This window comes from Engystomops pustulosus, chromosome 9, assembly GCF_040894005.1.
Source record: "Engystomops pustulosus chromosome 9, aEngPut4.maternal, whole genome shotgun sequence".
NCBI classification, from domain to species: domain Eukaryota; kingdom Metazoa; phylum Chordata; class Amphibia; order Anura; family Leptodactylidae; genus Engystomops; species Engystomops pustulosus.
The window spans coordinates 17,016,736-17,031,961 of NC_092419.1; the positions used below are offsets into that span (position 1 = coordinate 17,016,736).

General features: G+C 52.2%; 2 protein-coding genes and 1 long non-coding RNA gene across 4 annotated transcripts; 2 read left to right on the plus strand and 1 right to left on the minus strand.

Moving 5' to 3' along the window:
- Positions 1–12: 12 nt before the first annotated feature.
- On the plus strand, positions 13–2,600 carry FKRP (fukutin related protein). The gene is made up of 2 exons (XM_072125453.1): positions 13–174; positions 843–2,600. Exon 2 carries the CDS (start codon positions 864–866, stop codon positions 2,310–2,312), a length of 1,449 nt encoding a protein of 482 aa, XP_071981554.1. The 5' UTR covers positions 13–174; positions 843–863; the 3' UTR covers positions 2,313–2,600.
- Positions 2,601–2,602: 2 nt separating this feature from the next.
- On the plus strand, positions 2,603–4,677 carry LOC140077876 (uncharacterized). 2 transcript variants are annotated; one of them, XR_011849846.1, is made up of 4 exons: positions 2,603–2,990; positions 3,031–3,162; positions 3,283–3,454; positions 3,492–4,677. It is a non-coding gene; the product is annotated as an uncharacterized lncRNA (long non-coding RNA). The 2 variants fall into 2 exon arrangements; XR_011849845.1 differs by having other exon boundaries at positions 2,603–3,162; positions 3,492–4,676.
- A 2,131-nt stretch (positions 4,678–6,808) lies between these two features.
- SLC1A5 (solute carrier family 1 member 5) lies at positions 6,809–14,479 on the minus strand. The gene is made up of 8 exons (XM_072122915.1): positions 13,911–14,479; positions 11,051–11,093; positions 10,866–10,952; positions 10,626–10,792; positions 10,302–10,535; positions 9,075–9,269; positions 8,859–8,993; positions 6,809–7,529 (listed from the first exon to the last, which is right to left on the minus strand). The coding sequence occupies exons 1-8, from the start codon at positions 14,393–14,395 to the stop codon at positions 7,316–7,318; spliced, it is 1,560 nt and encodes a 519-aa protein (XP_071979016.1). The 5' UTR covers positions 14,396–14,479; the 3' UTR covers positions 6,809–7,315.
- Between the last annotated feature and the right edge of the window lie 747 nt (positions 14,480–15,226).

Consider the following 15,226-nt stretch of genomic DNA (forward strand, 5'->3'; position numbering starts at 1 on the left):
GGGCGTGGCTAATAGAAGAAGGCGAGCGCGTTTAAGGGGCGGGGTCATGTCGTTGTCAAAGTGAACAATAAAGTTTTTAACAAAGCGGCGTCAGAGGAGATGGACCACACGCGACCCGCTGCTGATGGAAGTGCAATGAAATGATGGCAACAATGAAGTGAACCGCGGAAACCGGTAACGTGCAAAGATCTGGTGATATCCCCCCTCCCTCCATAGATCCTGTGATTCCCCCCCCCCCCCCACCGCCATAGATCCGGTACTATTCCCCCTCTCCCAATAGATTGGGTGACCTCCTCTCCCTATAGATCCGGTGATCTCCGCACCCCTATATGTCCAGTGGACGCCCCCTCCCTATAGATCCGGGGATATCCGCACCCTCTTATGTCCAGTGGACGCCCCCTCCCTGTAGATTCTCCGGGATATCCGCACCCTCATATGTCCAGTGGACGCCCCCTTCCTGTAGATCCGATGATATCCGCACCCCCATATGTCCAGTGGACGCCCCCTCCCTGTAGATCTGGGGATATCCGCACCCCCATATGCCCAGTGGACGCCCCTCCCTGTAGATCTGGGGATATCCGCACCCCCATATGTCCAGTGAATGCTCCCTCCCTGTAGATCTGGGGATATCCGCACCCCCATATGCCCAGTGGACGCCCCTCCCTGTAGATCTGGGGATATCCGCACCCCCATATGTCCAGTGAATGCTCCCTCCCTGTAGATCTGGGGATATCCGCACCGCCATATGTCCAGTAGATGCCCCCTTTCCATAGATCCGGGGATATGCACACCCCCTCCCGCATAGATCCGCCATGCTGTACTGTTGTGTCTTCTCCTTGCAGGTCGGCGGTGATGGGCTCAGGATGCGCTGCCCGCTCTGCCACGTCCTGGTATCGCTGACGCTGCTCTGTAACCTGCTGCTCCTCTACTACACCTGGCACCTCCATGTCCGGCCAGTGGGGCGCCCCACGGGATCCTTGTCACCTGGGGTCACAGTCATCGTGCGGGAATTCCGCCCCTTTGAGCACGGTCTGGCGGAGCTGCACCGCTCCTTTCTGCGAGCCCACCCCACCATCCAGATCCTTGTGGCTTCAGAGACAGCTCCGTACCCCCCTGTACCCGGAATAACCCTGCTGAGGCTCCAGCTGTCCCCGGAGCAGCCTGCCTCTGCCTCTCGCCTGGAGACCCATGTTCACACCCGGCTGGTGGCGCTGGTCCCGGATGGTTCTGCTTTGGACCCTCCTGATCTGCTGGAGCGAATGGCTAGAGGGCTGCGTGATGCTCCGGCTGGGGTCAGACTTGTGGCTGCTGGAGCCGGTGCCACCCTGCGCTGCCTGCACCTGAATGTGTCTCAGCGGGAGTGGACGGCGCAGTACAAGGTGGGCAGCAGCGGAGGGTCCTGTGGAGCGGTGTCTGGATCGGCCGTGATCCTGATGAGGTCCCGGGATCTGTTTGACTTGCCATTTCCTCTGGCCCGCCCTTTGCAGGCCGCCATATTTATCCAGGCTTCTCTACGGGGCTGGAGGGTAAAGGTGATGGAAGACATCAAGTTTCCTCGTACTCCTTTTCCTGGCACGGATCACGGGCGCTGGAAGGCAGAGCAGGCGGAGCGTACGGAGGAGGCAGCGGCAATGCGAGCGCTGGGTGTCAGGCTGCTCCGCGGTCTGGATGGAGGGGACCGCTGGTTCGGCTGCACCAAAGAGACACCGCGCTGCTTTGGGACTGTGGTTGGGGAAACGCCAGACTACCTTTATGAGGGGCGATGGACACCCCCTTGCTGCCTTCGTGCCCTGCGGGTGACTGCCCTCCACGTCATCAAGGTCCTGGAAGCAAACAATGTGCGCTACTGGCTGGAGGGAGGAAGCCTGCTGGGGGCGGCCCGCCACGGGGACATCATCCCCTGGGATTATGATGTGGATCTAGGCATCTACTTGGAGGACGTCACCCTGTGTCCAGAGCTGCGGGGGGCACAAGGGGGGTCCCTCATTGATGAAGAGGGGTTTGTATGGGAGCGTGCTATAGAAGGTGACTTCTTCAGGGTGCAGTACAGTCAGAGTAACCACCTTCATGTGGACTTGTGGCCTTTCTACCCCCGCGAGGGGCTGATGACCCGGGACTCTTGGACGGGTCACCCCCAGGACATAGAGTTTCCAGAAAGCTTTCTCCAGCCTCTGCAGACGTTGCCTTTTGCAGGCGCCTTAGTTCAGGCTCCAAATCGCCATGTGGAGCTCCTGAAAATGAAGTTTGGGGAAAGAGCCATAGAGGTTCCAGAGTACCCCAACCCTGCTCTCCTGAGAATAGGGGGGCAATGAGATTGGAGAAGGGAGGGTATTTACCTACACAGAGAGAGACGCTCAGGAGATGTCCATACAGGACCACCTGTCCCCGGGCAGAGGAACCAAATAATTCTCCTGCAGATACAAGACCCTTCATGGCTGAAATAAATGTGAAAGTGTGAGTGTCCTCCAAACTGATGTGGTCAGTCATACAGGGGCATATGTGTCCATAACTCCTACAGGTGGGGCTTTAGGGGTCTACCATGGGCAGAGGTGTTTGGGGTGGGATCTGGAGGAGGGAAGAGATGGATAGACCTGGAGATAAACCTGGAGATAAACCTGAGGCTTTGGACATGACTGAGAAGCTGATGCAGATACAAGAAGACTGATGACGAATCAGGGATAGATGCACAGATATAAGGCGTTTTCGCTCTTCAGGTTTAGGATATTCACAAGAGACGGGTGTTTTTTTTCTGATATTTCTGATACATTTCGGGGTGTGACTTAACTGTCCTGCTCTACATATAACAATCACTATCTCTATGTAAGGTGTCTCATGTCCCCCAGTATTCCTTTCACTGTCAGTTTGAGTTAATGCAGCAGATGTTGATGGGGTCGGCCATCAGAGTGATCTTCTAAGCCCAATCTAAGTGAAAGTCCAGGCTGAAATGCAGTGGACTGACCTCTATCATGACTGAGGCTGCAGAGGTGGAGGTGCAGGGGACTGACCTCTGACATGACTGAGGCTGCGGAGGTGCAGGGGACTGACCTCTGACATGACTGAGGCTGCAGAGGTGGAGGTGCAGGGGACTGACCTCTGACATGACTGAGGCTGCGGAGGTGCAGGGGACTGACCTCTGACATGACTGAGGCTGCAGAGTTGGAGGTGCAGGGGACTGACCTCTGACATGACTGAGGCTGCGGAGGTGCAGGGGACTGACCTCTGACATGACTGAGGCTGCGGAGGTGCAGGGGAGTGACCTCTGACATGACTGAGGCTGCGGAGGTGCAGGGGACTGACCTCTGACATGACTGAGGCTGCAGAGTTGGAGGTGCAGGGGACTGACCTCTGACATGACTGAGGCTGCGGAGGTGCAGGGGACTGACCTCTGACATGACTGAGGCTGCGGAGGTGCAGGGGAGTGACCTCTGACATGACTGAGGCTGCAGAGGTGGAGGTGCAGGGGACTGAATTCTGACATGACTGAGGCGGAGGTGCAGGGGACTGACCTCTGACATGACTGAGGCTGCAGAGGTGGAGGTGCAGGGGACTGACCTCTGGCATGACTGAGGCTGCAGAGGTGGAGGTGCAGGGGACTGACCTCTGGCATGACTGAGGCTGCAGGGGACTGACCTCTGGCATGACTGAGGCTGCAGAGGTGAAGGTGTAGGGGAGTGCCAACTGACATTGCTGTGGCTGCAGAGGTGGTGGGGCAGGGGACTGACCTATGACATTAGTGAATCCGCAGTAGTGCGGGGCACATGGCAGACCCTCTGAGTTATAGGATATATATATTAATATGACAGCAGCAGGGCACTAATGGAGCGACCACACTGAGTCCTCACAGAAACCGAGAAATGGCATATTGCGGGGATTTGGTTCATTATGGCGGGTGATTAATGCCTGCTGGTGTGAATACGGTCCAATGTAACGTAGAACATGATTTTGGGTGACTTGGTGAAGGATCTGTGAGGACCTTGTACAGGCTGCTTCTTATTCTGACCCTTGTAAGGAGAGCAGGGACTACTTCCCGCATAGATGATGAGGATGTAGTATCAGGTACCGCAGGGCCCTGATCTGTATACAAAGTCTCCTAACCAGCAGGGGGCAGCGCAGCCTCGTAACCCACAGACTCCAGCAGCTGTGACCTTCAGGAAGCTAAGAAAAGCAGGGACAGGTTTCAGCCGGTTTTTGTATATTGAGGCGTGAGGTACAACGCCCAGGACGCCTCGCTGGAAATACGGATGTTGGCTTAGGTCTAGGTGACCCCAGCAGACGTTATATATAGATATAGATCAGCAGTGACCCCCACAGAGGTAGGACAGGGGCTGAGAGCAGTGGTGAACAATACACTATGAAGGGAAAATCGGAGAAGAAGTCACCAGATGTCCATGACTGATGTGTAATAAAGAGAAATTACTGCCATGTATATAATACTGAGTGCAAGGTGCCCCCAGTGTCCTGCATCACTCAGGGGGTTCTGGCCCATTCCCAACAACCTGAAGGTTCTGTAGGCTCCTGCTATGGACACAGAGCTTCAGTTACTTCAATATCTGCCAAGAGTTTGTATGTTCTCTCCATGTTTGTGTGGGTTTCCTCCAGTTTCCTCCCACACTCCAAAACATACCGGTAGGTTGATTAGATTGTGAGCCCCATTGGGGACAGGGACTGATTTGGCAAGTTCTGTGCGCTATATAAATAAATTATTATAGATTTCTATAGGATTCCTCCAATCATATGAAGTCTCCGCACACCAGGTTGTCCCCACCTCCGCTGTTGGGTGTTTTTGGGGTGATGTACCGTAGCTCTTGTCCTCCAGTGTTCATCTCTGGTGTCTGAGCAGACTCTATTCTCCCAGTATCTCTCAGGCAGGAGTCTGGTGAGGACATTACTCGATTCCAGGTTTTGAAAAAAAAAGCACAGGTTTAGAAATACTTCTGTAACCAATGTGATCAGAAGATTCTGTAAAAATTGGGCCTCATTCACACTGTGTGTTAGGAATGTGTGACCTAATGGCTCCTTCCTTGAGAGACTCATATTTGACATCCGCTGATATTGTGCCAGGATTGCTTTCTCATTACAGGTAGATTTCAGCTGGTGTCATGACCTTTCAATGGCATTTTGCATCCCCCTTCTTGTGTTATATCCTTTTCTCTAACATTTCTCATTTTTACATCTCATTTATGGACATTGCTGGTGATTGGTTTCTTAGTAGGGATCGGATGGGTTGTTACTCAATGTGCTCCATAGTTACTTTATCTGTTACATATAGATGGGGAAGGTGATACATGTGTAGGGCAAAACTCCAGAATCTTATTCTGTGCCAGGTAAGCGCTGATACATTTTTGGGTGCCTGTTAGGCCACGCCTCCTTTTCAGACAAGGCGGGAAGCTACCCAAAAATAGTTTAAAACTCAATAAATGTGGCTCATGGTATTTCAGGTGGAATTTCTCCATAATTCTGGCACAGACCGGTTGGTGAATTTAACCACATCTGCTTTTGGCTTCAAAAAATTGCATCTAAAAAAACCTGAACATGTGAACGCAGTCTGAATGTGCCACATCAGGTTTGAGGTGATTTTAGGAGCAGTTTTGGGAAATTAACAGGCGAATTTGATTTTGACAAACTTGCTCTCTGTTGGATTTAGAACTGCTGGGCTGAAGAGCTGACGTTCTAGATTCAACATGTTTAGGCAGGTGAGATTCTAGAACTCTCTCCCACAGGAGGATGTTACTGTGACCTCCTTTGTACATGTTTAAAGGGGTTTTCCTGCAAAAGAAAAATCTCACATTTCAATCCCCTAGTGATGTTAACACAATAAAGATCATTTTTAACCCCGTACTTCACAACGTTACTCAGTTTTATTGCTGTTTACCTCCTATCACTCCCTGGGCTTCTCAGTGTAAGATTCTAGGGCGTGGGCGGGGCTTCTCTGAGCAGACACATTATAATCCATCTAGCGCTGTGGGGTGACAATGTGGTTACATTATCAGGGTACAGGTGTAAATACTTTCATTTGGCTTCTGACATTGTACTAACACAGAAATAAGATGCCTATTATCAGCTCTGCTACATCTCACAGACATGTGCCCATCTCTCCTTTCCCCCTGATCACTTATCGCCTTGTAGTTTGTCTCTGCTCATGATCTCCTGCAGGAAGTGATCAGTGAGTGTCTCTGAGCTCCATGCAGGGGGTGTGGCCACAGGCTCAGCAAAATCCAAGATGGTGGCCATCCAATCAGCAGTTACAGGGTAATGTCTAGGGGTAACAGAAATTGTGTACAGCAGGATTGAGACAGATTGAAATTATATCTGTGAAATGCTGCATTTTTGTTATCCTGAGTATATATAAGAAACTTGTCTTTGTGGGAAAAGAGAAAAGGGGTCTAGATGCCTTTCTAGGTAGAATATTTTTGCAGTAGTTTCAATTGATCCAGGAAGTTATTCTGATGCCCTATTAGGGGTTTGGGAAGGAAGTTTTCCCTCCTTTGGACCTTGGCATCAGCCTTGCAGAATTTTTGCCTTCTTCTGGAGCAACACAATTTAAGGAATAGGTTAGATCCTCTTTTACTATGAAAACTCATCTACCCCCCCCATTGTGTCACCCTGATGCATGAAGTTGTTATGGGGCAGGAATCAGTTCATAAGTATAAGATCCTACAGCAGGTGATCAACTGAACCACAACCTGGACCTGTAAACACAGAACGAGGTCCAGCCATCCACCAAAATTATGTGAGTGATTAGATTGTGAGCTCCTGGGGCCATATTTATAGAGAACACAGCGCAGCCACATAATGACGACACCAGAGATTCAGTGTTGATGTCTTTACTTCTTGGAGCACTACTTTCCCATCATTCTCTCAATCACTCAATTGCTTTTTCAAGTCCAGGGTCCACACGTAACAGACACAAACCTAAGGTACAGATGATCAGCAGCAGTCGCCCTCGCAGATCCAGCACCCAGGGAGGAGACCGCCATCTGCCCTCCACCTGAAGAGGGGGGCGCAGCAGTTTGTGAACCCACATAAATTAAAGTCAATTTGGTCCCACAATACAAGAAAACATAAATAACCCAGATAATATAAGACCAAGAGCCACCGAGTCATGTACAAGGGGGCGGAGCCAGGGACCCAGCTCCGTGCAGCATGGCGGACCTGCCGGCGGATAATTACGTCACCGTGATTGGAGGTAAGGGGCAGCACAAGGCCCCGGAGAACGCACCCGATTGCCCTGAAGATGCAGCATAAGTTAAGAGTCCACGTAAAAAAAATAATATTATATAAAAAATAAAAACAAGTCCACACATCAGCGCACTGATCACATGGTCGACTCCTTCTCTGTGGGAGGATCCACCACCACACAGGCCGCGTCCTTCAGTAAGGGGTTACCCTCCGGATGATCCTCAGCCACCACCCGGACCGCCGTCAGGTTCACCTCAGCACTGGCCTTCTCCATCCGGTCACTGTACACCTGGAGCAGACCCGCGCCAAACGCATCGCCCTCCACATTCAGAACCGTACAAGTGCGGTCACTGCAGAACAAAGATAGAGTCAGAAGAGCGTACAGGCACATACACCACATTATCAACCGATACATACATGGACAATGTATTACACCCCAGAGCTGCACTCACTATTCTGCTGCAGGTGCAGTCACTGTGTACATACATGACATTACTTATCCTGTACTGATCCTGAGTTACATCCTGTATTATACCCCAGAGCTGCACTCACTATTCTGCTGCTGGTGCAGTCACTGTGTACATACATGATATTACTTATCCTGAGTTACATCCAGAGCTGCACTCACTATTCTGCTGCTGGTGCAGTCACTGTGTACATACATGACATTACTTATCCTGTACTGATCCTGAGTTACATCCTGTATTATACCCCAGAGCTGCACTCACTATTCTGCTGCTGGTGCAGTCACTGTGTACATACATGATATTACTTATCCTGTACTGATCCTGGGTTACATCCTGTATTATACTGCAGAGCTGCACTCACTATTCTGCTGCTGGTGCAGTCACTGTGTACATACATGACATTACTTATCCTGAGTTACATCCAGAGCTGCACTCACTATTCTGCTGCTGGTGCAGTCACTGTGTACATACATGACATTACTTATCCTGTACTGATCCTGAGTTACATCCTGTATTATACCCCAGAGCTGCACTCACTATTCTGCTGCTGGTGCAGTCACTGTGTACATACATGATATTACTTATCCTGTACTGATCCTGGGTTACATCCTGTATTATACTGCAGAGCTGCACTCACTATTCTGCTGCTGGTGCAGTCACTGTGTACATACATGACATTACTTATCCTGAGTTACATCCAGAGCTGCACTCACTATTCTGCTGCTGGTGCAGTCACTGTGTACATACATGACATTACTTATCCTGTACTGATCCTGAGTTACATCCTGTATTATACTCCAGAGTTGCACTCCCCATGACAGATCCCAGCTTGTGCTTCCTATACATTAGATAGGCATCTCCTGTGTGCAGGATTCATCCACAAATCCATATCACAAAGAAGAGAGACTGGGAAAGTTAAAGGTCTTCACAGGTGAAATTCCACATGGGTGGGAGGAGGGGGATACATCCTACGGCAGCCACAGGGACACATCGCTCATGTACTACAAACCCATCATCCCCAAGTAATTACCACATACTAGTATGCGGTTCCCGGAAATCTAATTTGTCAATCCCAATGCCAAAACTGGTGATTGACAAGTCAGGGGCCCTGTCGCCCCCTAGTATTTTCAGCTCCAGTCACTGGCCCCCATCACACAGGACACAATGGACCACATTCAAACCAGCAAAAACAAACAAGGGCCTGATACTTACACCAACCAGTCCACCGCCAGGATGAGGGAGATGTCATTAGTGGGCAGTCCAATCGCCTCGAGAATGATAGCGAGTGTCAGCACCCCACCCGCCGGGATCCCTGCAGCCCCCACACTGGATGCTGTGGCTGTGACCCTGAAGAGAGAAAGGGTGGAGTTAGAGCCTGAAACACACCCCCAGGTCAGATAAGACCCGCCCCCAAAGAACCACACTAACAAGATGGTGACGATCTGGATGAAGTCCAATGTACGGTGGTTCAGTTGTGCAATGAAGACAGCAGCGACACACTGGAATAACGCAGCTCCATCCATGTTCACTGTGGCACCGATCGGGAGGATGAAGCGGCTGATCTGCTTGGAGACTCCATTCTTCTCCTCTACACACTTCATCATCAGCGGGAGAGTGGCCGAGCTAAAGAGACACAGACATCAGCCCTACAACCACTAGACACAACATAACCGATCCTGTATTATACTATTATGTATTTTTTTCCAGAGCTGCAGTCACTATTCTGCTGCTGGTGCAGTCACTGTGTACATACATGACATTACTTATCCTGTACTGACCCTGAGTTACATCCTGTATTATACTCCAGAGCTGCACTCACTATTCTGCTGCTGGTGCAGTCACTGTGTACATACATGACATTACTTATCCTGTACTGATCCTGCGTTACATCCTGTATTATACTCCAGAGCTGCACTCACTATTCTGCTGCTGGTGCAGTCACTGTGTACATACATGACATTACTTATCCTGTACTGACCCTGAGTTACATCCTGTATTATACCCCAGAGCTGCACTCACTATTCTGCTGCTGGTGCAGTCACTGTGTACATACATGACATTACTTATCCTGAGTTACATCCTGTATTATACTCCAGAGCTGCACTCACTATTCTGATGCTGGTGCAGTCACTGTGTACATTACTTATCCTGTACTGATCCTGAGTTACATCCTGTATTATACCCCAGAGCTGCACTCACTATTCTGCTGCTGGTGCAGTCACTGTGTACATACATGACATTACTTATCCTGTACTGATCCCCAGTTACATCCTGTATTATACTCCAGAGCTGCTCTCACTATTCTGCTGCTGGTGCAGTCACTGTGTACATACATGACATTACTTATCCTGTACTGATCCTGAGTTACATCCTGTATTATACCCCAGAGCTGCACTCACTATTCTGCTGCTGGTGCAGTCACTGTGTACATACATGACATTACTTATCCGGTACTGATCCTGAGTTACATCCTGTATTATACCCCAGAGCTGCACTCACTATTCTGCTGCTGGTGCAGTCACTGTGTACATACATGACATTACTTATCCAGTACTGATCCTGAGTTACATCCTGTATTATACTCCAGAGCTGCACTCACTATTCTGCTGCTGGTGCAGTCACTGTACATACATGACATTACTTTTCCTTGCTTACCTAGAAGAGGTCCCGAATGCTGTGGCCAGGGCGCTGACGATGCCCCACAGGAAGCGGTAGGGGTTCTTCCGGGTGACGATGAAGTATATGAGTGGTAGTACGATGAGTCCATGGATGGCGTGTCCCACCAGGCAGCAGCAGATGTACTTGCCGAGGCTGGTGAAGAGCATCACCACATCCTCCATCTCCACAATCTTCCCGGCCACCAGGAACATGATACCAATGGGGGCATACCTGGGGGGGGGGGGGGGGGGGGACAGCAGAGGTCAGAGGTGGGACTCCTGGCCGCCTCCCTGAGCAGCTGCCATATGTTGGGGCACTTACCACATGATCCAGGTGACCAGCACCATGGTGGCTTCATTGAAGGAGTTGAAGAACTTGATGAGGATCTCTCCCTCCTCGCCCAACTTGCGTAGCGCCACCCCAAAGACTATTGCGAAGACCACCAGACCCAGGATGTTCATCCCCTCCACCTCCTGACCATAGGGCACCTAAGGGAAGCATCATATCGGTGAGACACAAATCATTGCGGGGCTGGGGGTGACATTGGTCATGGGCCCTCACCTTCAGCACCGTCTCGTTCATCTTCACTGCAATGGACTCGTTACCAGCAGAGACATTGATGGCCTCCAGCTTATAGGAGGTGGAATACTGCAAAAGAAACAGCGGTCACATGACTGAGCCCCACCCACACACGGCACGTTATACAACTGCGCCCCACAGGGGGAGGAGCCAGATATTACACTCACCGACTGGAATGCTGCAGACACCAGGTTGGAAGGGAAAATGTTTCTGTGGAGAAAAGAAAGAGGTCAGAGACAAAGCAGAAGCCTCATGGAGCAGAGAGCCCATTCACCCCCTGATACCTCCATCACATGACCTCTCTCCCCCAGTAATGCATCACATGACAACCAAACTTGAATCCAGGGTTTATTTCCTAGCACTTTATTCCTCTGATCTGTAGCTTCACCACTGAGCATGTGCATAAAGTGCAGCCACTTTCACTCCAACTAAAAGCCTAGAAGAGGGTGCACAAGCCGCAGTGACTAGAGACACACAGCCATCAACCTCTAATGAGGATCCCATAACTGATTGTCATTGGTGCAAGAGGCCGATCGCGCTGAGAAGTCCTCACTGCGGCCCCTGGAGCAGGAGAGGTAAGTACTCGTCAGCTGTACTGCTCATGGGTCTCCACTATTGTCTCTGGATATTTATTGCTGTACTGTAGCATTTATAATTTTTGGGTGGCATTTTGTGCTGTGGGTGCTGGTGCCTCTAGGGCGCTGCTTACTAATGTGGCCCCTTAAAGTTGAGCAGTGTGACATTGTGGCCCCCAGACCAATAAATGTTGCTCCCCCCATCGGCCTAAACCCTTAGATTGGGAATAGAATAGACATTTTTTAGTATTTGTGGCATTCGTGCATTTCACCACGTCTCCCTGGTCGTAGCACACTGTTCCCATGGTAACCAGGAATGCAGTTTTAGGAAACATCACAGGGTACTCCAGCTCATAAATGGTGCAGAGCCGATGACACCGAGGAGGAACCCGACAGTGTAAACAGAGGCTAAGAGTGACGCACAGAGGGATGGGGGCGGGGCTGGTGACATCACTGCCCCTCCCCTCCTGACATCACAGGATCCCACGCGGCTCAAACATCACACAACTCACAGCAGTCATTGCATCAGCCGAGAGCAGGATGTGCTGCAGCAGCAGCGGGACATGACAGGGTCCAGCATAGCCCCTCATATACAATACAGGAGGGGGGACCCCAGCACAGCCCCTCACATACAATACAGGAGGGGGGACCCCAGCACAGCCCCTCACATACAATACAGGAGAGGGGACCCCAGTATAGCCCCTCACATACAATACAGGAGAGGGGACCCCAGTATAGCCCCTCACATACAATACAGGAGGGGGGACCCCAGCACAGCCCCTCACATACAATACAGGAGGGGGGGACCCCAGCACAGCCCCTCACATACAATACAGGAGAGGGGACCCCAGTATAGCCCCTCACATACAATACAGGAGAGGGGACCCCAGTATAGCCCCTCATACACCAGGGGACCCCGACATAGCCCCTCATATACAATACAGGAGAGGGGACCCCAGTATAGCCCCTCATATACAATACAGGAGAGGGGACCCCAGTATAGCCCCTCATATACAATACAGGAGAGGGGACCCCAGTATAGCCCCTCATACACCGGGGGACCCCGACATAGCCCCTCATATACAATACAGGAGAGGGGACCCCAGTATAGCCCCTCATACACCGGGGGACCCCGGCATAGCCCCTCACATACAATACAGGAGGGGGGACCCCGGCATAGCCCCTCACATACAATACAGGAGGGGGGACCCCCGGCATAGCCCCTCACATACAATACAGGAGGGGGGACCCCGGCATAGCCCCTCACATACAATACAGGAGGGGGGACCCCGGCATAGCCCCTCACATACAATACAGGAGGGGGGACCCCGGCATAGCCCCTCACATACAATACAGGAGGGGGGACCCCGGCATAGCCCCTCACATACAATACAGGAGGGGGGACCCCGGCATAGCCCCTCACATACAATACAGGAGGGGGGACCCCGGCATAGCCCCTCACATACAATACAGGAGGGGGGACCCCGGCATAGCCCCTCACATACAATACAGGAGGGGGGACCCCGGCATAGCCCCTCACATACAATACAGGAGGGGGGACCCCGGCATAGCCCCTCACATACAATACAGGAGGGGGGACCCCGGCATAGCCCCTCACATACAATACAGGAGGGGGGACCCCGGCATAGCCCCTCACATACAATACAGGAGGGGGGACCCCGGCATAGCCCCTCACATACAATACAGGAGGGGGGACCCCGGCATAGCCCCTCACATACAATACAGGATTGGGGACCCCGGCATAGCCCCTCACATACAATACAGGATTGGGGACCCCGGCATAGCCCCTCACATACAATACAGGATTGGGGACCCCGGCATAGCCCCTCATATACAATACAGGAGGGGGGACCCCGGCATAGCCCCTCATATACAATACAGGAGGGGGGACCCCAGCATAGCCCCTCATATACAATACAGGAGGGGGGACCCCAGCATAGCCCCTCATATACAATACAGGAGGGGGGACCCCAGCATAGCCCCTCATATACAATACAGGAGGGGGGACCCCAGCATAGCCCCTCATACACCATGCCCCTGGGCATAGCCTCACATACAATACAGGAGGGTGACCCCCACCATTGCCCCTTATACACCATACAGGAGGAGCATAACCCCTGTAACCCATTCAGGTGGTGTCCTGGAACAACCCCACAAATTATACAGCAGGGACCCATATGTCTAATATATAGGGTTCCCCATTTCCCATTATCACAGCTGTGCCCTGAGCCCCCCCCATACAGTACAGGGGGGCCCGGCATAGCCCCTCATACACCAGTAGGGGGAGCATAACCCCTGTAACCCATTCAGGTGGTGTCCTGGAACAACCCTACCACACATTATACAGGGGGGACCCTGGTGTCCAGTATACAGGGTTTATGACAGCTGTGTCCTGAGCCCCACCATATGCCAGTCCCCCTTAGTTTCTCACCTGATGAGGTCCAGGAAGGAGTCCACCACCTCCTTGGCCTCGGGCCCGTCCCCCGCGTCTGTCCCGGAGCTCTGGGCGCCCTCCCCGGGCTGGATGACCAGGGCCAGGCAGACCCCCAGCGCGGAGGCGAGGAGCGTGGTGACCAGGAAGAAGAGCAGCGCCCACCCGCCAAGGCGGCCCAGGGCGGAGGGCTGCAGGGAGGCTGCGCCGGACACCAGGCTGCACACCACCAGCGGCAGGATGATCATCTTCAGCAGCCGCAGCAGCAGCTCCCCGGGGAACGAGAAGCGGGCGATCTGCGCGGCATCCAGCCCGACCGGCCTCAGCGCCATGCCCAGCCCGGCGCCCAGCAGCACGCCCGCCACCGTCAGCAGCACCAGCAGGTTACCGCGCAGCAGGCGGCAGGTGCGGGCGCCGCAGGAGGAGGGAGGGGGCGGCTGCGGGGGGTCCGCGCTGGCGGGAGACGATCCGTTACATTCCTTCATGGTGCCGGTGCACGTGTGCGCGCGCGGGGCGGAGCTTAAGCACGTAACCTCCAGGAGCGCTGCGCGATACGCGAGTGAGCCGCCGCGTGCGCAACCTGCTCTTATATACTCTAGTGGGCGGGGTGTCACTGTCACCTGCTGACGTCACCAGGCACAGGAGACAGAGGGGTGTGTAATGGAGTATTAGCATAGCCACGCCCACGACCGCGGGAGGAGGACACGTGTACGGAGCCGTCCACAGGGCAGAATCCCCCCGTCATGAAAAGTGACATCACAAATAACATTGACCCCAAAATCATACAGAGAGAAGAGGATACGAGTTATAGTGTATCCGCCCCCCGAGATTCACTGCTTCCACCAAATGCCAGCTGTAATTACATCATAATAAAACCATAAATTATCATAGCATAGTACATGAATACAGCACCAGAACCAAGCTCCATATAGAAATACATCACCACAACTGGACTCAGTACAGAAATACAGGATTATCTGGGGAGGGAAGGGTTAAGGGATTATCTGGGAAGGGTTAAAGGATTATCCGGGGAAGGAAGGGTTAACGGATTATCTGGGGAGGGAAGGGTTAAGGGATTATGAGCAGGTTACAATGTGGGTCCTGCCATTGGTCCTGCTGGAACTTGTGGTGCTCCAGCACAGGTTGCTTGATGTATCGGGTAATGATCCCCATCCACATATCACATGTGTTAGCTCATTTCCATAGCTCCGCCTGGGATGCGCTATCTGGGGTGGGAGATGTTATTTTTAGCCCTCAGCCCCTGGGGATGTTATTTTTAGCATTGGGTCAATGATTTCTGCAGTTTCTGCACCGCA